Below are 23041 nucleotides of genomic sequence, written 5' to 3' on the forward strand. Positions count from 1 at the left end.
GCACGTGCAGCCCCCTGCTCCTGACGCCTGGGGCGCTGGCCTTGCCCAGCTCCAGTTGGGGGCACGCGAAGCTCTCCGACCGACACCTTACCTTTGTCTGGAAGAGGTTGGCGAGGCTGCAAGAGCTGGAGGTGATGACGCCGATGGTGGTGAAGGAATTCGTCAGGCAGTGCGTCGCTCCCCTCCAGTGCCATTCTCGCCCAATGTGGGACCTTGCTAGCGTCAAGGATCCCATGAGGCTGCAGAAGCCATCATTAACCGCTGGGACCTTGAGCATGGTGCTTAAACTCCTGACGGGCAAATCCGAGCCCGCCAACCTTCCTAGAGATGGTTGCCTCCTCTGCCAGTGCTCGAACAAGGCGGCCTTCATGGGGAAGATGCCCCTATTCAATGAGTGGGGGTTGCTCCTGGAGGGCCTTGAGGGGCCTCACGAGAACCCCGTCTTCGTGGCTCCCCTGCTACTCGATCCTGCTGCAGGCACCCCAAGTGTGGAAGCAGGAGGGAGCCCGTCGCCAGCAGCTGTTGAGGGTTCCTCCGGAAGCCTGACGCCGACGGGGGCCTGGGAGATTGGGACTCCCGAGAGCTACGCTCCGAAGGCGGAGGGTCCTGAAGCTCGGGGTGAGGGCTTCGAGGTGGCCGCTGATCAGAAGACCCGACCAGGTGTCGACGCCTCGCCGAACGCTCCTCCTCCCGGGGGTTGTCCATCGGGGTCTGGTCGGCCCCGCCTAAGCCTTGAATCGCTTCTGAAGAGGAAGAGGTCTCCATGCCGCAGCGACGGCACCCATCGACCTCCGAAGCTGAGGAGATATGTGGCTGCCGACGAGTAAGTACCTTTGCTCTTGATTCCTTCAATGTTGCGCTCTCTCCTGACCAGGGCCTTGCAGGGCTCTCGTGAAGACGAACCCTCAGGAGGCGAGCTCCTTCAAGGATCCCGGCTTGACCGACTCCGACTACCGTGATGCCGCAAGGGGGCCCCGGGCCCGAGCTTCCTGCTTCCTCTCTCCGCGGCCCAGCCTGTGGGACGGGGGACGCACCAACGATCCTTCCTCTAGTCATTGCTGGCAGGCGGGCACGCCTTGGGCGGCCTTCGTCTTCGGGTTGTGGGGCTACACCGGCCAGCCCCCCGCCGGCGGCAGTCGAGACGCCCGATGCCTCCTCGACAACCTCCGGGGCCAAAGAAGGCCTTGGGGATGCGCTGGCGCTTGCACGCGGGCACAGTGCCGTTCTCTTCGAGCTCTTTGGTGAGGAAATGCATGCGATGATCCAGCTTGGCGGGGAGCTTGCTATTGTCGACACCAGCCTTGAGGCGGAAGGCCGCCACCTGGTGCATGAGTGGCAGTAGCTGAAGGTTGCCATCAACCTCGGGAAACTTCAGCGCGACGAAGCCGATGCACTTCGGTCGCCTCGCTTGCCGCTTCTCGCGAGGCTTGCGCCCGCGCCATGGAGGAGGCCGAAGCTGCCAACCGCTGTCGCGAGGCGGCCGAGGAGCGGGGGCGGGAGCTTCTATCTTCAAATGCTGCCCTTGAGCGAGAAGTTGAGGAGCGTCGTGCCCTCCTGGCCTCCTCGCCAGGAGAAGCGGCCTGTGCCGAGGCGGAGCTCCTGAGGCGCCATGATGACTTGACATTGGAGACTCTAGAGCATAGCATGGCGTTGGAGAGGTTGGAGGTGAGGAAGCGCCAGGCTGCCGCGGCCGAGGATGCCATCGCCGCCCGAGAAGCCCAAGTCCAACTGGAGGTGGAGGAGAGGGTGGCGAAGGCACGTGCTGATTTAGCTGAGGGGCACCACCTGGATCTGGAGCTGCTCAAGGCCGAACTTGAAGGTAGGACCTCCGCCCTGAAGGCGAAGCTGCAATCCGTAGAACAGCATGAGAACGTCGCCCAATAAGCCCTGACTTCTTCCAAATCTGCCTTGGATTCTGCCCGCACCAAGATATCCTCTCTCCAGAAGCAAGTCAAGGACACTGCCTCCCTCCTGGAGAAGGCTTCGAGTAAAAAGAGCCGCCACCTGACACTAGAACGCAAGCACGGCTCCATGCTCCAAGGTCTGTGCGTCAGATCTAACCATGCCTTCGCTGCTATCTGTGGCGAGAGTGCTCCTCACCCGCACGAGAGTGACTACGCCAGCCAGCTCAACTTCTTCATTGATGTTGTGTCCCGCCTGGAGGATCAAGACGCGAAGGCTCGCCAGCTTGTTGGGGAGAAGAGCAGGGGCCTCCTCGGGCGTGCACTCTCGTGCGTCTTTAGCAATCTCCTGAATCATGATTCCCACTTTGATTTCAACACCGTGCTAGCCCCCGTGCCTGCGGCTACCCAGGACAAGCTTGCCAAGTGGGTGGACGTGAGGAATTTGTCTATTAATCATCTGCAAAAAGAATAAACCTAAAATCATTCTCCAGTAAAAAAGGACAGCTATTCTCGTGAGCGCAAAAGTTTCTGTTTTTTACAGCAAGATTGCAAAGACTTCACCCAAGTCTTCCCAAAGGTTCTACTTGGCACAAACACTAATTAAAACATAAAACCACATCTAGATGAATATTTATTACTAAACAGGAGCAAAAAGCAAAGAACAAAAATAAAATTGGGTTGCCTCCCACAAGCGCTATCGTTTAATGCCCCTAGCTAGGCATAAAAACAAGAATAGATCTAGGTATTGCCATCTTCGGTATGCAATCCATAAGTGGCTCTCATAATAGATTCATAAGGCAATTTAATTTTCTTCCTAGGAAAGTGTTCCATGCCTTTCCTTAACGGAAATTGGAATCTAATATTTCCTTCTTTCATGTCAATAATTGCACCAATCGTTCTAAGGAAAGGTCTACAAAGAATAATAGGACATGTAGGATTGCAATCTATATCAAGAACAATGAAATCTATGGGCACATAATTCCTATTTGCAACAATAAGAACATCATTAATCCTTCCCATAGGTTTCTTAATGGTGGAATCCGCAAGATGCAAATTTAAAGAACAATCATCAAATTCACGGAAACCTAGCACATCACACAAAGTTTTTTGAATCGTGGAAACACTAGCACCCAAATCACATAAAGCATAGCATTCATAATCTTTAATCTTAATTTTAATAGTATCCCACTCATCATAAAGTTTTCTAGGGATAGAAACTTCTAGTTCAAGCTTTTCTTCATAAGATTGCATTAAAGCATCAACGATATGTTTAGTAAAAGCTTTATTTTGATTATAAGCATGAGGAGAATTTAACACGGATTGCAACAAGGAGATACAATCTATCAAAGAGCAATTATCATAATTAAATCCCTTGAAATCCAAAATAGTGGGTTCATTGCTATGTAAAGTTTTAACCTCTTCAATCCCACTTTTATCAATTTTTGCATCTAGATCTAAAAACTCTAAATCACTGGGACGCCTTTTAACTAAAGTTGACTCATCTCTAGTCCCATATTTATTAAGATTCATATTGGAAAACAAAGATTTAATAGGAGTCACATCAATCACTTTTATATCTTCATCATTATTATCATGAAAACTAGAAGAACACGCTTTCATAAAGCAATCTTTTTTAGCACGCATCCTAGCGGTTCTTTCTTTGCACTCATCAATGGAAATTCTCATGGATTTGAGAGACTCATTGATATCATGCTTAGGTGGAATAGATCTAAGTTTCAAAGAATCAACATCAAGAGAAATTCTATCCATGTTTCTAGCCAACTCATCAATCTTAAGCAATTTTTCTTCAATCAAAACATTGAAATTCTTTTGTGAACTCATAAATTCTTTAACACTATTCTCAAAATCAGAGGGCATCTTATTAAAATTGCCATAAGAGTTGTTGTAGGAATTACCATAATTATTAAAGGAATTACTAGGAAACGGCCTAGAATTAAAATTGCCTCTATACGCGTTGTTACCAAAATTGTTCCTACCAACAAAATTCACATCCATAGATTCATTATTATTCTCAATCAAAGTGGACAAAGGTATATCATTAGGATCAGAAGAAACACTTTTACTAGCAAACAATTTCATAAGTTCATCCATCTTTCCACTCAAAACATTAATCTCTTCAATCGCATGAACCTTTTCACTAGTGGATCTTTCGGTGTGCCATTGAGAGTAATTAACCATAATATTGTCTAGGAATTTAGTAGATTCTCCTAAAGTGATTTCCATAAAAGTGCATCCCGCGGCCAAATCTAAAAGATTCTAGAAGAAAAATTCAATCTGGCATAACAAAATTGTATAATCATCCACAAATTCAAACCATGAGTAGGGCAATTACGTATCATTAATTTCATCCTCTCTCAAGCTTGTGCAACATGCTCATGATCAAGTTGCTTAACATTCATAATATCGTTCCTAAGAGAGATGATCTTAGCGAGAGGAAAATACTTAGAAATAAAAACATCTTTGCACTTATTCCATGAATCAATACTATTTTTAGGCCAAGAAGAGAACCATGTTTTAGCACGATCTCTAAGTGAAAACGGAAATAGCTTCCATTTAACAATATCATTATCCACATCTTTCTTCTTTTGCATATCACAAAAATCAACGAAGTTGTTTAGATGGGTTGCGGCATCTTCACTAGGAAGGCCAGAAAATTGATCTTTCATAACATGATTCAACAAAGCGGTATTAATTTCACAAGATTCAGCATCGGTGGTAGGAGCAATCGGAGTGCTAATAAAATCATTGTTGTTGGTATTGCAAAAGTCACACAATTTAGTATTATCTTGAGCCATCATGACAAGCAATCAATCCAACACACAAGCACAAAAGAAGCAAGCGAAAAGAGTCGAACGGAAGAGGGGCGAAGAAAAGGCAAAGGTTTTCGAAAATCATTTCAGAAGTGGGGGAGAGGAAAATGAGAGGCGAATGCCAAATAATGTAATGCAAGGGAGAAGAGTTTATGATGGGTACTTGGTATGTCTTGACTTGGCGTAGATCTCCCCGGCAACGGCGCTAGAAATCCTTCTTGCTACCTCTTGAGCTTGCGTTGGTTTTTCCCTTGAAGAGGAAAGGGTGATGCAGCAAGGTAACGTAAGTATTGCCCTCAGTTTTGAGAACCAAGGTATCAATCCTGTAGGAGACGACACACAAGTCACCTAGTACCTGCCCAAGCAAACAAGAACCTTGCAACCAACATGATAAAGGGGTTGTCAATCCCTTCACGGTCACTCGCAAAACTGAGATCTGATAGAGATAATAAAGTAAATATTTTTGGTATTTTTGTTGTATAGATTGGAAAGTAAAGATTACAAAATAGTAAACGAGATGCGATATAAATAAAAGAGATGTAATATAATAGGAAAGAGACCCGGGGCCATAGGTTTCACTAGTGGCTTCTCTCAAGATAGCATGTATTACGGTGGGTGAACAAATTACTGCCGAGCAATTGATAGAAGAGCGCATAATTATGAAGGCATCTAAGGCAAGATCATGAACATAGGCATCACGTCTGTGTCAAGTAGACCGAAATGATTCTGCATCTACTACTATTACTCCACACATCGACCGCTATCTAGCATGCATCTAGAGTATTAAGTTCATAAGAACGGAGTAATGCATTAAGCAAGATGACATGATGTAGAGGGATAAACTCAACAAATATGATATAAACCCCATCTTTTTATCCTCGATGGCAACAATACAATACGTGTCTTGCTGCCCCTACTGTCACTGGGAAAGGACACTGCAAGATTGAACCCAAAGCTAAGCACTTCTCCCATTGCAAGAAAGATCAATCTAATAGGCCAAACTAAACCGATAATTTGAATAGACTTGCAAAGATATCAAATCATGCATATAAGAATTCAGAGAAGAACCAAACAATATTCATAGATAATCAAGTTCATAAATTCACAATTCGTCGGATCTCGGCAAACACACCGCAAAAGAGTATTATATCGAATAGATATCCAAGAACATCCAGGAGAACTTTGTATTGAGAACCAAAGAGAGAGAAGAAGCCATCTAGCTAATAGCTATGGACCCGAAGGTCTGTGGTAAACTACTCACGCTTCATCGGAGAGGCAATGGTGTTGATGTAGAAGCCCTCCGTGATCGATTCCCCCTCCGACAGATCGCCGAAAAAGTCCCCAAGATGGGATCTCACGGGTACAGAAGGTTGCGGCGATGGAAAAGTTGTTCCGTGGCTCCCCCTGATGTTTCTAGGGTATAAGAGTATATATAGGCGAAAGAAGTACATCGGTGGAGCTACGAGGGGCCCACGAGGGTGAGGGCGCGCCTACCCCCTGGGCGCGCCCTCCTGCCTCGTGGCCTCCTCGTGGAGTTCCAGACTTCAACTCCAAGTCTTCTGGATTGCTTTTGGTCCAAGAAAGATCCTCGCGAAGGTTTCATTCCATTTGGACTCCGTTTGGTATTCCTTTTCTGCAGAACTCTAAAATAGGCAAAAAAAAACAGAAACTGGCACTAGGCATCCGGTTAATAGGTTAGTCCCAAAATAATATAAAAGAGCTTATTAAAGCCCATTAAACATCCAAACAGATAATATAATAGCATGAAACAATCAAAAATTATTGATACGTTGGAGACGTATCAGCCGCCACTCCTCCTCCTCTCTCCCTTCCTCAATGCCGCAGGAGGTAGTCGTCGGGACCCCCGCGTGGCTACCGATGAGGGTGGCGGTGGGGTTCTCGGTCGCTTCGTCGCTCGACCTTGGACCTTGGGTCAAGGCAGAGGACTCTGGTGGGGCAGGTGTCATCAATCCGACAGTGGGCGACGCCCTTCAGTGTTGTGGGCTGCCTCTTCCTAGCCGTGTGGGCGGCAGGTGGGCGGTGGATGTGGGCGGCAGGTGGGCGGTGGATGTGGGCGCCTTGCCGAGGGCCCCTCGCGGTCTTCTTGCTCCAGATCTGAAGACGGAGTCCTGGGCTCTTTCTGCTGCCTCCTCCACGTCGTGCCCTGCAGGATCTGGTGGTTGGATATGTGGATGTGGGGTGTGGAGCTCTGGATCAGGGTATACTCTTGGCCAATGGCGGCGCTCCCGGCGTTGCTCCCCTTCATGTTGGTGATGTTGAGGTCCATCTTCTCTCCTCCTCCTTCCCCTGCCCCTGGTGAAAACCCACAACCTTCCAATGGGTGGCGGCGGCACCACGGCGCCGTCACCTTCTTGAAGGCGCCGTTTTGGGTCTGTCGAGAGGAGTGTTGGCAGCAACGGGTGATGTGTGCTCCTAGAGGCGGCAGATTTTTCTTCTCGCTCTGGAGAGTCGGTATCCTCCTTGAGCCTTTCTCCTCTAATCTCTGCAGGGTCCTGTCTATCCGTTCGGTTGACGCCCTCGGCCTAGGTAAGAGGGGATAGTTGTCCCCTCTATGGTGACTCAGACACGTCGGCGGCTGAGAGATGGTTGTCTTGGCGAGGTCTGGCTCCTCCTAGTGGCTTTGTTGCTCATTGCTTGCCGTGTGTTCCTGCGGCGCTCCCGTTCTGTAGCTAGTGCCTTTGGTTTGCTTCATGGCGTGGGTGATGGCTAGGAGGCTCAGTGGTTTGCTTGGTGTGGTGGTCTTGCATGTTGCATCTCCAGCTTGCCATTCTTGTGTTCTTACTTGCTCTCGGGTGAGCAGCTCCACATTACCAAAGGTACATAAGGCGAGCTCTTGTTCCCCAGCAGGTCCTTTGTTTGGCCCTCTAGTTGACATCTTCTTATGTATCCGTTGTATTTTAGCTTTTGTTCAACGCATTGTATCTCTGATTTCTTTTCCTTTTTTGGTTGTACGGTGTGTTTTGTTGTAATTCTGATTGGTTGATGGCTTTGTTAATTCAAAGTTAGGAGTGGAATGAGGAAAGTCACCTTCTCAGCCCGAGCTCAAATGAGCTCAGGTGAATTGTAAAATCAAAACAAATTAAAAAAATAAAAAAAATCTGAATTTTCTTTTTGTTACCAACATTGACAAATTTTCTAAGTGCTCGCAAAATTTCATCATGGATTCGCATTCCTGAAAGGCGTGGCAAAAGAAAAATCAATGCTCTAAAATGCTTTCGAAAATAGCATTTTGAGAGTATCGATTTTTTTTTGCCGCGCCTTTCAAGAATGTTATTCCATAATGAAATTTTGCAAGCTCTTTAAAGATTCGTTAACGTTTGTCACAAAAAAAATTGAGAATTTTTTTTTCAATTTTACTGTTGACCCAAGTTCATTCTGAGAAACTCTTGTGTCGTCCATCGAGCCTTACTCAGGCTTGTTCCGAGCCTTTTTTTTTCTCTAAAAGAAAAGGCATGTTTTCCCTTCTCCCCCGAATCAGCCCAAATTCTAAAACCACTCAACTACTTCTAGCTAAACTTTTTTTCTAGGATCATTCTAGCTAAACTGATACTTGCGCCGCCCCTCAAAAAAAAAAACTGATACTTGCGCCGGCTGCAAGCAGTGCTGGTCGGAATCGGATTGGAACATAGTTTGACTTCCTGGAATCCGTTTGGAAGACGGGAACCGAGCCGCCGTCGATCCAAGCCGTCTCGGTGTATATATACGTAGGATGTATTTGCCGGTCGTCCATCTCGCGCTCTCTCCCGTCTCCCTCATCTCTGTTCAGCGCGCCGATCGATCCGATGGCGTTCACCTGCAAGCGACCCGCCGCGTCCCTCGACGGCCACGCCAGCCAGAAGAGGAGGCGCGTCGTCGTCGGGACCACCTATGACTACGACCAGGAGTCGTGCCTCGGCCGAGGCAAGTTCGGCGCCGTCGTCAAGGCGCGGTGCCGCGCCACCCGCCAGCTCGTCGCCATCAAGTCCCTCCACGACCCCGCCGACCCCCACGAGGTGCTGCGGGAGGCCCGCTTCCTCGAGGCGTGCGGCGGCCACCCGCACATCGTCGGCTTCCGCGGCGTCACGCTCGACTACGTGACCGACGAGCTCTGCCTCGTCATGGACTACGTCGAGGGCAAGAGCCTCAAAGTTCTCCTGAGCGAGAGGGGCGGCGGGCTCCCGGAGGCCACGGTGTGCACCTTCATGTGGCAACTCCTCACAGCCGCGAAGATGATGCACCGGTGCCACGTCGTGCACCGCGACATCAATCCTGCCAACATCCTCGTCGGAGGGGAAGTCGTCAAGATCTGCGACTTTGGCGTCGCCATGTCCATGTCGGAGGCGCCGCCGTACGAGGAGGAGGCTGGCATGGGGGAGTACCGGGCGCCCGAGATGCTCCTGGGGCAAGAGGACTACGACGCGCTCGTCGACACATGGTCTCTTGGGTGCGTCATGGCGGAGATGCTCTCGGGCAAGAGGATTTTCCAGGCCGCCGAATTCATATCTCTGTTCCAGAGGATCTTCCAAGTGGTGGGCGTGCCGGACGACACGACGTGGCCGGGGTTCACGTCGCTGCCGCACGCCGCCCCGCCGCCGCTGGTGCCGGGGCAGCAGAGCACGCTGCGAGATCTGTTCCCGGAGGAGACGCTGTCCGCGGAGGGATTCCAGGTCCTCAACGGTCTTCTTACATGCAATCCCGACAAGCGGCTGACGGCGGCCGCCACGCTGAAGCTCCCGTGGTTCGCCACCGCTGCTGCAAACGCCCACCCTTCTGCTCCTACTACTGCTGCCAAGATCGACAGGATGGCAGGGTCCATAAAGGAGGAGGTGGTGGAGTTCGCTCCGTTGATGCCTCCGAGAGAGAGAGTCACAGCCAAGAAGACGTTGATCAGGAAGAAGGCGCCGCTGGTCGTTCCACCGGCCGCATGAAGTCGCAGAGATCTTCTTCTGCCTCGATGCCTGGAACTTTTCGGATGCAAAATATGTAAATGCTTGGATGACAATTTAGTGCACCCCGAGCAGAGTAAATTGTCTCTGTACACTTGCTGCGTTGCAGTGTTTGTTTTGTCCTGTAATATGTAGTGTTCAATGCAAAGTGTTGAATGAAATTGGTGACAACCTGCTGAATGTGAAACTGGAAGTTCTTGAAACGCGGATTGTCTAGGCAAAAAATGTTACGACAATTGATAAACCAGTCAGATTAAACTGGTTCTCTCATGTCTGATTTATGTTCTACACATTCAGTCAGTTTCTGACGAAAACTTGCCAATCTGATTGTGTAGGTAAACTTAAGCCTGAGTGCTGACAGGAAATATGTTTTTGATCTTCGTCTCTAATACACCAACTGACCAATGGCCATACACTACTAAACCACCAAGATTAATTCGGATGCAGACAATTTGGTTGGAACTTTCATGACCACCTAATAACTGTCCTCAACTCTTTCCTTCCGGCCTCAGGCATTTGCAATTCTAGCCTTCTGTTATTCAAGCAGGGCTACATTCAAATATTCAAGCTATATATAAGTCTTACCAATTCAGACAAGAGGGGTACAAACTGGGCATCATATAGATGCATATATTTCACACAAAAAGGTACATCCACAAGATGATACTACAAGGCAAGCACACAAGGCTTATGTTCTGTCTGGAACACATGAAGTTCACTGGGTATTCGAAATTGCGTTTAGTACAGACGACTCATTTGTCGAGGATCAGTTTTGTCCACGCCCTTTCCTGCAACATATTTATTTTCTTCTTTGCAATTGATCTTCTTTGATCCACCAGCCCTTTGAAGTGTTCCATCTGACAGCATGTATGCTGGTTTAATTGTGTTCACTACAGACGTCAGGAGTGCATTCAGGACAGTGTCATCATGTAGGCTCCCAGTAGAAGTGTACCTGAAATCAGAGCAAGTACAAAGAAATGCATGAGAGATTGGAAACTTCATACATGAAACGGTAGATGACTTCAAACTACAAAGGCGCCAAGTTCGTTTTACAGGGTGAAAGTTCAGAATACCATAGTAATGACATATACTGTACAAGCAAAGGGAATTTAGAGGCTTATTAATAGTGAACTTTCTCAGAGAATGATGTAATAAATCGTACCCGGATCCACAGCATGGCCTAACATCTACCAATAAAGGTCTGAATACCGAGAAGAACGTACCCTTGATCATAAAGGCTGAACTATTTAACCTTGTCAGAGAACCCTATGCTCTTCAGAACTGGAATTACCTATAGGACCAAATCCAGGATAGGATTCAGCCTCATGGAAGGAGGCTAGCCAGCTGAACTAGGAGTATGAAGGAGAAGTCGTGAAACTGATATTCCTACTAAAGAACAGGAAACAACCAGGGAAGTAAAATATTTGCGAGTGACGCAGTAGCTGTGTCATACGTGAACGAATCAATTTCAGGAAATGATGTAGGGTCCGCACGGGTAGTTCCCAAGGGTGCGATTCGGTTGGTCTACAGGGCCTGAACTAGTTTTGTAAAGGTAGTAGCCAGCCCGAAGCAAATGCAGGTACCTATGTGGTAAATAAATTACAATCTTATCATGTAAAAAGGAAATTCAAAGGTGAGAATGTACTTAGAATTATGTGCCGAGGAGAGTATAAAGATATTATTACAGTTGAAGCTGAAGTCGATTTCCTCAAACCTGCAAAATTGAGATCTCTGAGAATGAGATCCGGAGAGCTACCCACCGAAATGCCATAAGTGTTTGCCATATTGGATATTGTACAACAGAATACTAGTACTGTTATATTTTTCAAAACAACCTTGTGCATATCTGTAATGCACTGCACAATAAAGTAGTGTTATCTTGCCATAAGTTAGATGCAACTATCCAAGCGTTGACTTGAAATTGTTAGATGCCCTTTTTAACTTCTGCAAATGCATGTGTCACACTTTTCAGTGGCTTCTATGTTCTGCCAGCTTCAGGCCAAGATTACATGATCTATGTATCATGCCTACTACGAACAGAGAACTCTGAGAAACAAAAACTGTCGTTGCCGGAATCGCTACAGTAGCTGCAAGTCTGAAGAAGTTCAGGTAGAAGCAGAGGAAGAAGACAGTGGTTTTGTGCCGCACTGAATGTCGCAGCGTTTTCTGTTATTCTCTTCTGCTATATCTCTCTCGACGCAGCAGGTGACACCTAGCTAGCTACCTCCCGATCCGGCGGCTGCGATCCGATTCTGCCGCGCCATCCCACAGCCTCTTAGAGCATTACTAGCAGAACCCTCAAACCCTCAAACCTTTATAAATAACTGCTTTTTTACAGTTTGCGAGCAAAAAATCGCGTAGACTAGAACCCCTTAACCCTCAAACCCTTAAATTTTTTTAAGGGTCCAACCCTCAAACCCACTCCCAACCCTCAGAAGTAAGGGTTGAAGAGCAAAACCTACCCCAACCCTCACTTGGCGGTTATCTTCGCGCCAACTCTCGCGCCCGCGCCCACGCCCGCGTCCGGCACTGCTAGTCGCCCCCGCCGCCGCCTGCCGCCCCGTCGACCTCCCGCGCCCGCCCGCCCCCAGCCGCCGGCCACTCCTCCACCTCCTCCCGGCTGCGGCCGCGCTCGCCCCACCCCCGGCCGTCGCCATCCGTCCCGCCGCCCGCGCCGCCTGCCGCCCCGCCGGCTTCTACTCCCGTGCGCCCGCCCGCCGCCTCCGCCTCCCGCCCGCCGCCTCCGCCTCCTGCCCCCCGGCCTCTCCTCCTCCCGCGCCCCTCCGACTCCGCGCCCTCCGCCTCGACCCACCGCCACCGCCCTTCGGCCCGTGCCCGCTCCCACGCCCTCTGCCTCCCGCCCCCGCGCCCTCCGCCTCCGCCTTCCACCCCCTGGCCACTGCCCTCCGCCCGCGCCCGCCCCGCCATCCGCCCTCTGCCCCCGCGCTGCCCTCCGGCTGTCGTGCACGAGGTGCTGGACGGTATGCCCGCAACGACAATATCGTTCATGGGGAATATTCCGTTATAAGGGTTGGGTTTGGGGGTTCTAATCTTTGCCCCTGTTTTTCAACCCGTAAAAGTGCACAAAAAGACCATTTGGACCCTTAAAACGCTAGTGAGGGTTTGAGGGTTTGAGGGTTCTACTAGTAATGCTCTTAGCACAGCTTTTTGCGGATCGGGAGAACAGGTAAAATGTGGGATCGTGTGCAGAGTGCAGCACGCCCATCCTAGCTACTCGCACGCGCCACATGCGGCCGTGCGTTATTAACAGAAAACAAAACTAAACAACGTGACAACAGAGATTATAAGAAGCTAACAAAAATAAGGAAAGAGGAAACAGAAAGCTCTAAGAAATATGTTTATGTCTTATTAAAGTATTCCACTGGCCTACTAACAACACCAAGTCAATTTGATTCTTTATCTCTATTTCAGGTAACCCAGTCAGCTGAAGAACTGTTCATTGTTCCAGGACCTAGATTTAATCACCGGGACAAATGGCTCAGATTAAGGAGGCATACAAAGAACCTGCGATCGAGGGAACTAGTCGAATTCAAGACAACACCCATAGTCAGTCCTAGAGTACATGAGGGCTGCGGGGGCGAACGGGAGGGCGACCGGGCGGGCGACCGCGGGTGCGCCGCCCCTCTCCTCCGGCGATCGACGGCGTGTCGGTGGCCGGTTTTGGGCCTTAGCCGATTCCGACGAGGAAGATGCGGACGGGGACGGGGATGGGATCCCAGCGCCTTCTCCACCGTCGCCGACGCCGTCAGATCTCATTTGTGAGTTTTTCAATTCAGGTTACGATGAAGATGAAGTGGCAACGACGATCGACAGTGTTTTGCCTCCTGACGATCCGGCGAGAATTGGACTTCACACGGGAGAGAAGAAGGAGATTATCCGTCGCGTAGTTCACTGGAGAACGGCGGCGATGGCGATTAGACCTTGGAAGGGTCCCCTCCCTAAGGTAAGTCTTCCAAACCTTACGCTTTTCGATATGATTAGGCCGGATTCAGGGATTAGTTGTTCGACCGGCGCCGGCGGCTGCAGCGGCATCCATGACGGTTGATCAGGCGATCGGGATCTCGGCGGTGCGGGCGCACCGTTTGAATTTCCTCCTGGGCCGGCTTTGAGTGGGTCGTCCTCGCAAGTGGTTGGGCCGGGTTTCGCTGGGTATGTGGCCCAGGCGAAACAAGCCACTATCCATCATGGTTACGCCGTCGCTTGCAGCAATCCAATCGATCGATCCGCTCGCCGTCGCCGCCAGCGGTTCATCGACGCGGGAAGCCAGGGTTCCCCGTGTGCCGTCCTGGGCGTGCGAGGTGCATCCGTTCCCTCGTGGATATGGCCGGCCGTGGGGTTGCTGCGTCGCTGGGAAAGAAGCCGACCGCGTCGGCTGTGGCTGATCGCAACGGAGCTGTGCTACCATCGGTTGCTGGCGCCGGGCGGGGTTCCTCTGCTTTGCCGGGCCCTAAGCCGCCAGTGTGTAACGGGGCTGCGGTGGGGCACGGAGGTGGCCAACCTGCCGCTCGGCCGCCAGTGCAGCTCCCGGTCCAGCCAGCTGTTGGTCGGGGAGGAGCGGCTCATCCTCGACCGCCGGCGTTGGGCTCGGTTGTGGTTCCTGCTGTCGTGGTTCTAAGCCTGACAGTAGAGTGGGGGGTAGGTATGGAGAGGCAAGGTCCTAGCTATGGAGAGGTTGTAAACACAAAGGATGTACGAGTTCAGGCCCTTCTCGGAGGAAGTAATAGCCCTACGTCTCGGAGCCCGGAGGCGGTCGAGTGGATTATGAGTATATGAGTTACAAGATGCCGAACCCTTCTGCCTGTGGAGGGGGGTGGCTTATATAGAGTGCGCCAGGACCCCAGCCAGCCCACGTAGGAGAGGGTTTAAGGTGAGTTAAGTCTGGGGCGTTACTGGTAACGCCCCACATAAAGTGCCTTTACTATCATAAAGCCTACTTAATTACAGGCCGTTGCAGTGCAGAGTGCCTCTTGACCTTCTGGTGGTCGAGTGAGTCTTCGTGGTCGAGTCCTTCGGGTCAGTCGAGTGAGTCCCTCGTTGGTCGACTGGAAGGCGACCTCTTCTAAGGATGTCTTTGGGTAAGGTACTTAGATCAGGTTCACGACCCTACCCTAGGTACATGACCCCATCATTAGCCCCCGAATGGATTGAGGCTTCGAGTGAGGAAGGAGTTGATGTCGTTTCCGATTAACCTTTGCGCTCTGGTCGTGCGTTGTTCTGGACAAAAGAATCTCTTCGTCGACAGTGAGCAACTTGTCTTCAGTCGACTCGATCCATTCTCTTCTTGCGTCGAGTGATCTTTCGGGCTTCGGCGATCTCCGAGCGACGGATCGCCGGAAACCCCGTGTCTGACAGACTGATCTGCTGTTCGCGGATTCCGCGGGATGCGAAATTTGGGGACGCGCGCGAAGTGGAGCGGACCGCGGCGTTCGGATGGGACGGGACATAGACGCCTCGCTCTCCGCGCCGCTTTATCCGCCACGTATCCCGTCTGCATAACTGTTCCTGATATGATTAGATCGACCGGGCCCACCTGTCATCCACTCGGAAGGGACCTTATAAATGCGCCCGGTGAGGATTTCTGTGCTGTGCCTCAGCATTCCCTCTCTCTCTCTCCGCTCCCTTCGTCCCCGTCCAGCGCGCTCGCTCTCACCCCCGCACAACTTCCCCACGCGCATCTCGTCGGCAACCATGGCCAAGGAGAAGACGGCGGCGCTGGAGCGTGCGAAGAAGGCGTCGGCGTCGGAGAAGGCGAAGGGGAGATCTACCAGCCGCGGAGGGTCCTCGTTCAGATCCCGCCTGCCGAAGGGCTGGGTCCAAGGGGACTGGATCCAGTCGACCATCACAGAGAATGACCTCCTCGACATGGCCAACGAGGGCTTGATCCCTCATGGAGCTGCGAGGCTTCCGGGGAAGGAGTGGCAGCCCCAGCCAGAAGAGGGTGAGTGTGTGCTCTTGGCCACCCATGTTGATCGTGGATTTTCTTTGCCGCCGAGTGTTTTCTTCCGTGGCTTCTTGAATTTCTTTGGAGCGCAGCTCCACCACTTTACCCCAAACTCCATTGCCTATCTTGCCGCGTTCGTGTCCATGTGTGAGGGTTTCCTGGGCTGTAGACCGCACTGGGGTTTGTTCAAGCATATATTCACGTGTCGCTCTCAGACCGTGAAGAAGGCGAGCCCAGGCGATGAAAAGACCCGAGTCGTCCAAATGTGCGGGGGTCTGGGTATCCAAGTGAGGAACAAGAGCACCTTCCCGCCCATGACCTTTCCCGAGTCCGTAAGAGGCTGGCAGTCGACTTGGTTCTACTGCCAGGTCCAGTTGACGCCAGCAGTCGAGTGGACTCCCTCCGTTTACCATGGGCCGAGTGAACAAGCCCTCCCCTCTGAAGTTGATTCCGGAGGAGAAAGCTGACGTGAAGATGTTGATGGAGCGCGTGGTGCAGTTGGTCCGGGAGGGAGTGACGGGCATGGACCTCCTGGAGGTCTTCCTCAGGCGTCGCATCCAGCCCCTTCAGTTCCGGAGTCACTGCATGTGGTTGTACTGTGGGACTAAAGACGAGACTCGAGTCCATCCAGAAGCAGTCGACGATGTCACTCTGGAGAGATGGATGGTAGCCGTTACCGGAAATAAGGATAACCCACGCGGAGCCAGAAGGATCCCTCCACTCGACCACAACAGCGAACCAAACAAGGTACACTTGCTCTGCTCTCTACTGTGTTCTTGTCACATTCATTTCTGTTTATCCTGCCGACTGGTCGACTGATCCTTGTCTTGATATCTGCTAGGCTCTCACCGAGCTGTACTCGATGCCCAATGGGGCACAAACTCCGACTGAGGAGGGTGAGGCGAGTGGGGGCGAGAGCCAGGGAGAGGAGGAATGGGACTCGGACGTTGCAGAGGATGACGACGACGATGGTGATGACGACGGAGATGAAGACGACGGTGATGAAGATAACGCCGAAGACGAGGAAGAAGAGGAGGAGGTTGTGCCACCGTGCTCGGAAAGGCGGTCGAAGCTTGTCCACGACCCTTCGACTGAACGTGGCAAGGGGGTTGCGACTGCTGCACAGTCGACCAAGCGCCCTCGGACCACCTCTCCAGCGCCGACTGAAAAGGCGCCGAAGCAGCCTAGGGCGGCTCCATCAAAGCCGACCAAGCTCCTGCCGAAGATGAAGGTGTCTATCCCACCATATCAGGGTAATCGTGCTGCTTAAGTCTTCTTATTTTGTGTGAACTTTGTCTCTGGTCGACGCTGAGGTTTAGTCGACTGATCTTTTGGAGTTGCAGTGCTGCTACTTCTGAAACCTCAGCCCGGGCTGATGACCATGAGATGGAGGACGCAGCAACTTCGAACCCAGGTACTGTATTCTTAACGCTGTTCTTAGTCGACTGATTTCGCGATCTCTGATCCTGATTCTTCTTCGTAGCTCCACCCAATACTGTTATCAATCTCCCTGATGATGATGAGGATGAAGAACCACTGACGCGCAGGAGGAGCAGGAAAGCGTCCGCCAGTAAGGTGCCCCAGGATGTGACGGCGCCTGAGATTCCGACAACGGAGGAAGGGAACACCACTCGACACACGGTGTCCTTTGCAGATCCATTGACGAGTGCTCAGCAGCCCTCCCTCTTCACAACGCACCATGTCCTGGAGGACCAAGCTGGCGCGGCGAAGGAGGCAATACGCCAGGCGGGAATCATGATGGAGCAGCTGAAGACCATCCGGGATGCGAGCCAGGCGGCATATGACGCCAGTTCTGCCCTCCAAAGCAATGTTCAGGTCAGTCGACCATCGTTTGCTCTGTTGGATATGCTACCAAAAACTTTTCCTTTCCGGGATTTATAGTAGTCACCGACTGGGTGTGTCGATGAAACTCCGTGTGAGCGGGGGCACGCTGAGTGCACCCGCTGGGTGTAGTCCCCAAGGCTAAGGTCGACTGCTGGCAGTCGGCCTTAGGCTTTATGCTGTCAATCTTTCTGTCAGTCGACTATGTCGACTGGATTTCACAAACCGGTGGGGGCACGCTGAGTGCACCCACTGGGTGTAGTCCCCGAGACTGTGGTCGACTGCTTGCAGTTGATTATAGTCTTAAAGAATACATCTCACTTCTCTTTTTTTTTGAGGTCGACTGGTCGACTTTGTCTTCAACAGGATTAGTGGGGGCACGCTGAGTGCACCCACTGGGTGTAGTCCCCGAGACTACGGTCGAATGCTTGTATTCGGCTGTAGTCTTAGAAACGTGTGTTTTTCCCTTTTTCACTCGGAAGTGAATTATATTTGACGTTTAGTCGATTGGTTCTTCGCAGAACTCTTGTGATCTTGTGGCTCGCTATTCTGAGCTGGAAAACAAGCACACTCAACTCGAGCTGAGCCTGAAGCTGGTTCAGGAGAAGCTGACAAAGGCAAAGGAGGAGACCGAAGGTATGTTTGGTGAGATCCTGACGACTGCTTTTCCCCTTGCTTGTTCCAAAATCTGATCTTGCTGTAACTTGCAGGTAAGGTAAGGGAGGCCCAACAGAAGAAAGACCTCGAACTAGCTGAGAAGATCAAGCTTGCTGACGAGAAGTTAGCTTCAGTCACCAAGCTTGAACAAGACAATACCAATCTGAAAGCTGCTCTTGGTATCGCCAACAAGGAGGTCAGTCGACTGAAAACTGATAAAGCTGCCCTGGCCGACCAAGTCAGCAAATTGACTGGGAAGAAAACTGATCTGGAGGCCTTCCTGAGTGGTCTTGCCAAGAAGCTATTTCTTATGCTTGAAGGTAAACCTCTATGCTTGGCAAACATTTCCAATTGTGGTTTTTCCATTCGACCATCTCCTTGACTTAGTGATCATCCTTGCAGAATTTTGTCAAAACTTCGAAGAAGAAACTAGCCGACTGGAGCCAAACCTCGACCCCGTCAATTCTCCGGTGAACGACGAAGTTGCCATGGATGTTTTCCGACTGGAGTCCCGTGTTGCAGCTGTCGTGGACTATCTCGCAAGGCTGAAGGGCCGCCACATCTCGCATCGACTCGACGCTCTGGCCTGAGGAGACACTTCAGAATGACCTTGAGTCGCTGATGGCCCGCTTGAACATGATCCCTGGTCGAGTGCAGGAATGGAAGAAGTCCTCGGCTCGGTGTGGTGCAGATGTTGCTCTGTGTCTGGCCCGAGTCCACTGTAAAGACGCGCGAGAAGAGAAGCTGGCGGCCCTTCGGGTGGCCAATACCAAGAAGCACGACTTCAGGTCCTTTATGGAAACTTTCCTTGCAGCTGCCACTCGGATCGCCGACGGAATTGACCTTGATGAATTCGTTGCACCTTCCAGCCCTCCACAGGAGGGGTAAAAAACTTCTTCTGGCTCGACTCTTTAAATTTGCCTCGGTATGCCGAGTGGAATTGTAGCCGATAAACCTTAATCAGGCTTAACGCCTGAGCACTTTCGGTTCCTTTAGATATCGATTCAAACTTGAATTTGGTGCTTGAATATGATTGCCTTTGGCTCGAAATGTCTTTTGCAGGTTCAAAGCAAGGCGCCTTTACTGTAATCGACTTATTCTTTAGTCCACTTAGGCGAGCACTGAACTGCGGCTAAGCCTCCGAGTGAGAGGCTTGCTCTTCATTCGGTAGGATTTTGGTAACTTAGGCGAGCACAGGGCTGCAGCTAAGCCCCCCGAGTGAGAGGTTTGCTCTTCACTTGGTAGGGTTTTTGTAACTTAGGCGAGTGCTTGGACTGCAGCTAAGCCCCCGAGTGAGAGGGTTGCTCTTCACTCGGTAGGATTTTTATAACTTAGGCGAGTGCTTGGACTGCAGCTAAGCCCCCGAGTGAGAGGGTTGCTCTTCACTCGGTAGGATTTTTATAACTTAGGCGAGCACAGGGCTGCAGCTAAGCCCCCCGAGTGAGAGGGTTGCTCTTCACTCAGTAGGATTTTTATAACTTAGGCGAGTGCTTGGACTGCAGCTAAGCCCCCGAGTGAGAGGGTTGCTCTTCACTCGGTAGGATTTTGATAAACTTAGGCGAGTCCTTGGACTGCAGCTAAGCCTCCGAGTGGAAGTCTGGCTTACCACTCGGTAGGATTTTTATAACTTAGGCGAGCACAGGGCTGCAGCTAAGCCCCCCGAGTGAGAGGGTTGCTCTTCACTCGGTAGGATCTTTATAACTTAGGCGAGTGCTTGGACTGCAGCTAAGCCTCCGAGTGGAAGTCTGGCTTACCACTCAGTAGGATTTTGATAAACTTAGGCGAGTGCTTGGACTGCAGCTAAGCCTCCGAGTGGAAGTCTGGCTTACCACTCGGTAGGATTTTGATAAACTTAGGCGAGTGCTTGGACTGCAGCTAAGCCTCCGAGTGGAAGTCTGGCTTACCACTCGGTAGGGTTTTGCTAAACTTAGGCGAGTCCTTGGACTGCAGCTAAGCCTCCGAGTGGAAGTCTAGCTTACCACTCGGTAGGGTTTTGATAAACTTAGGCGAGTCCTTGGACTGCAGCTAAGCCTCCGAGTGGAAGTCTGGCTTACCACTCGGTAGGATTTTGATAAACTTAGGCGAAACGGATTCGCAGCTAAGCCTCTGAGTGGGAGTCTGGCTCACCACTCGGTAGGATTTTTACAAACTTAGGCGAAACGGATTCGCGGCTAAGTCACCCACTGAGGGGGAATTTTATTGGACAAAAATAAAAAGTGACAGAAATTATGGAGGAACTTTGACACTATTATTTTGAGGTCCATGAACTACAGAAGTACTTTATTGCAACTCATCCGAGTGATAAACTTAAGTGTAAAATGGGCGGAGTAGCTCCGCGTTCCAAGCTCGGGGCTCGTCGATATTATGCTCAACGTTGTAAAGACGGTACGCCCCGTTGTGGAGAACCTTGGTGACGATGAAGGGGCCTTCCCAAGAAGGAGCAAGCTTGTGTGGTTTGTGCTGATCCACTCGGAGAACTAAATCCCCTTCCTGGAAGGCTCGACCTCTCACATTTCTGGCGTGGAAACGACGCAAATCTTGTTGGTAGATGGTCGACCGGATCAAAGCCATCTCCCTTTCTTCCTCTAAAAGGTCGACTGCGTCCTGCCGCGCTTGTTCAGCCTCTGCTTCGTTGTAGATTTCAACTCGAGGAGCATTGTGGAGAAGATCACTCGGCAAGACTGCTTCAGCTCCGTAGACCAAGAAGAATGGAGTTCTTCCGGTCGACCGATTAGGTGTGGTCCGCAGCCCCCAAAGCACTGAGGGAAGTTCGTCGACCCAAGCTCCAGCTGCGTGTTTGAGATCACGCATCAGTCGGGGTTTCAATCCTTTAAGAATCAGTCCATTAGCTCGCTCTGCTTGTCCATTCGACTGTGGATGGGCGACTGAAGCGTAGTCGACCCGTGTGCCTTGGGAGTTGCAGAAATCTCTGAATTCCTCTGAGTCAAAGTTCGACCCATTATCCGTAATGATGCTGTGCGGGACTCCATATCTGAATATTAGTTCCCTGATGAAGCTAACAGCAGTACCGGAGTCAAGGTTCTTGATTGGTTTAGCCTCGATCCACTTGGTGAACTTGTCGACTGCCACCAGTACATGTGTGAAGCCACTTCGTCCTGTTCTCAACGGACCGACCATGTCCAGTCCCCATACTGCGAAAGGCCAGACGAGTGGGATAGTCTTCAGGGCCGACGCAGGCTTGTGCGACATATTCGAGTAGAACTGACATCCCTCGCACTTATCCACTATATCTTTTGCCATCTCATTCGCCTTTGGCCAGTAAAATCCGGCTCGGTATGCTTTGGCCACGATGGTCCGAGAGGACGCATGATGACCACAGGTCCCCGAGTGTATATCATTGAGGATGAGTCGACCTTCTTCTGGTGTTATGCACTTCTGACCAACTCCAGTCGCGCTTTCTCTGTATAATTGTCCTTTGATTACGGTAAAGGCCTTAGATCGACGGACGATCTGTCGAGCCTCTTCCTCATCCTCCGGAAGCTCTTTTCTCAGGATATATGCGACATACGGAACTGTCCAGTCGGGAATGACCACCAAAACCTCCATGATCAAGTCGACCACCGCTGGGACTTCAACTTCAGTCGGATCTGTGGCACTCTTGGGCTGTGGAGTTTCTTCGGTGAAAGGATCTTCTTTGACTGACGGAGTGTGTATATGCTCCAAGAACACACCACTCGGAATGGCTTCTCTCTTGGAACCTATCTTTGCTTAGATCATCAGCTGCTTGATTTTTCAGTCGGGGTATATGATGGAGCTCCAACCCCTCGAACTTCTTTTCCAGCTTCCTCACTGCACTGCAGTATCCAGTCATGGCTGGGCTTCTCACGTCCCACTCCTTCATCACCTGATTGACCACCAAATCCGAGTCGCCATAGACCATCAGGCGACGGACGCCGAGTGAAATGGCCATGCGCAACCCATACAAGAGGGCCTCATATTCTGCCTCATTGTTGGAGGAATCAAAGTAAATCTGGAGCACATATCTGAGCTTATCTCCTCTGGGGTAAACCAGAACAACCCCAGCACCGGAACCATTCAACATCTTAGAGCCATCACAGAACATGGTCCAATGCTCCGAGTGAACTTCAGTCGGCTGCTGTTGTTCAATCCATTCGGCGAGGAAATCTGCTATTGCCTGGGACTTAATGGCTTTCTTTGCCTCAAACTTGATATCAAGGGGAAGAAGTTCAATCGCCCATTTGGCCACTCGACCAGTTGCATCCCTATTGTGCAAAATCTCTGATAGTGGAGCGTCGCTGACGACTGTGATGGAATGATCAGAGAAATAATGAGCAACCTTCTTTGTGGTCATGTATATTCCATACACAAGCTTCTGATAATGAGGATATCTCTGCTTGGATGGAGTCAAGACTTCAGACAAATAATACACTGGGCGCTGAACTTTGAGAGCTTTTCCTTCTTCTTCCCGCTCGACCGTTAGCACAGTACTGACGACTTGTCCTGTGGCTGCGATATAGAGCAACAGAGGCTCTTTGCTGATTGGAGCAGCAAGCACCGGCTGGGTGGAGAGCAGAGCTTTTAGCTCGGCAAACGCTGCATCAGCTTCTGGAGTCCACTCGAACTTGTCTGTCTTCTTCATCAGTCGGTAAAGAGGCAATGCCTTTTCACCGAGTCGTGAGATGAATCGACTTAATGCGGCCAAGCATCCAGTAAGCTTCTGGACATCGTGCACTCGCACAGGGCGTTTCATTCGGAGAATAGTGCCAATCTTCTCTGGGTTAGCGTCGATTCCCCGTTCGGAAACGAGAAAACCGAGTAACTTGCCACCAGGAACTCCAAATGTGCACTTTGATGGATTGAGCTTGATATCATATCTTCTGAGGTTGGCAAATGTTTCGGCGAGATCAGCGAGCAGGT

At 50.8% G+C, this 23041-nt stretch overlaps 1 protein-coding gene across 1 annotated transcript; it reads left to right on the forward strand.

Moving 5' to 3' along the window:
- The first annotated feature begins 8425 nt into the window (after window positions 1–8425).
- On the forward strand, window positions 8426–9882 carry LOC123065313 (putative cyclin-dependent kinase F-2). The gene has a single exon (XM_044488641.1). It carries the CDS (start codon window positions 8539–8541, stop codon window positions 9661–9663), a length of 1125 nt encoding a protein of 374 aa, XP_044344576.1. The 5' UTR covers window positions 8426–8538; the 3' UTR covers window positions 9664–9882.
- The last annotated feature ends 13159 nt before the right edge of the window (window positions 9883–23041 follow it).

The sequence above is a fragment of the Triticum aestivum genome, chromosome 3B (genome assembly GCF_018294505.1).
Source record: "Triticum aestivum cultivar Chinese Spring chromosome 3B, IWGSC CS RefSeq v2.1, whole genome shotgun sequence".
NCBI lineage: Eukaryota > Viridiplantae > Streptophyta > Magnoliopsida > Poales > Poaceae > Triticum > Triticum aestivum.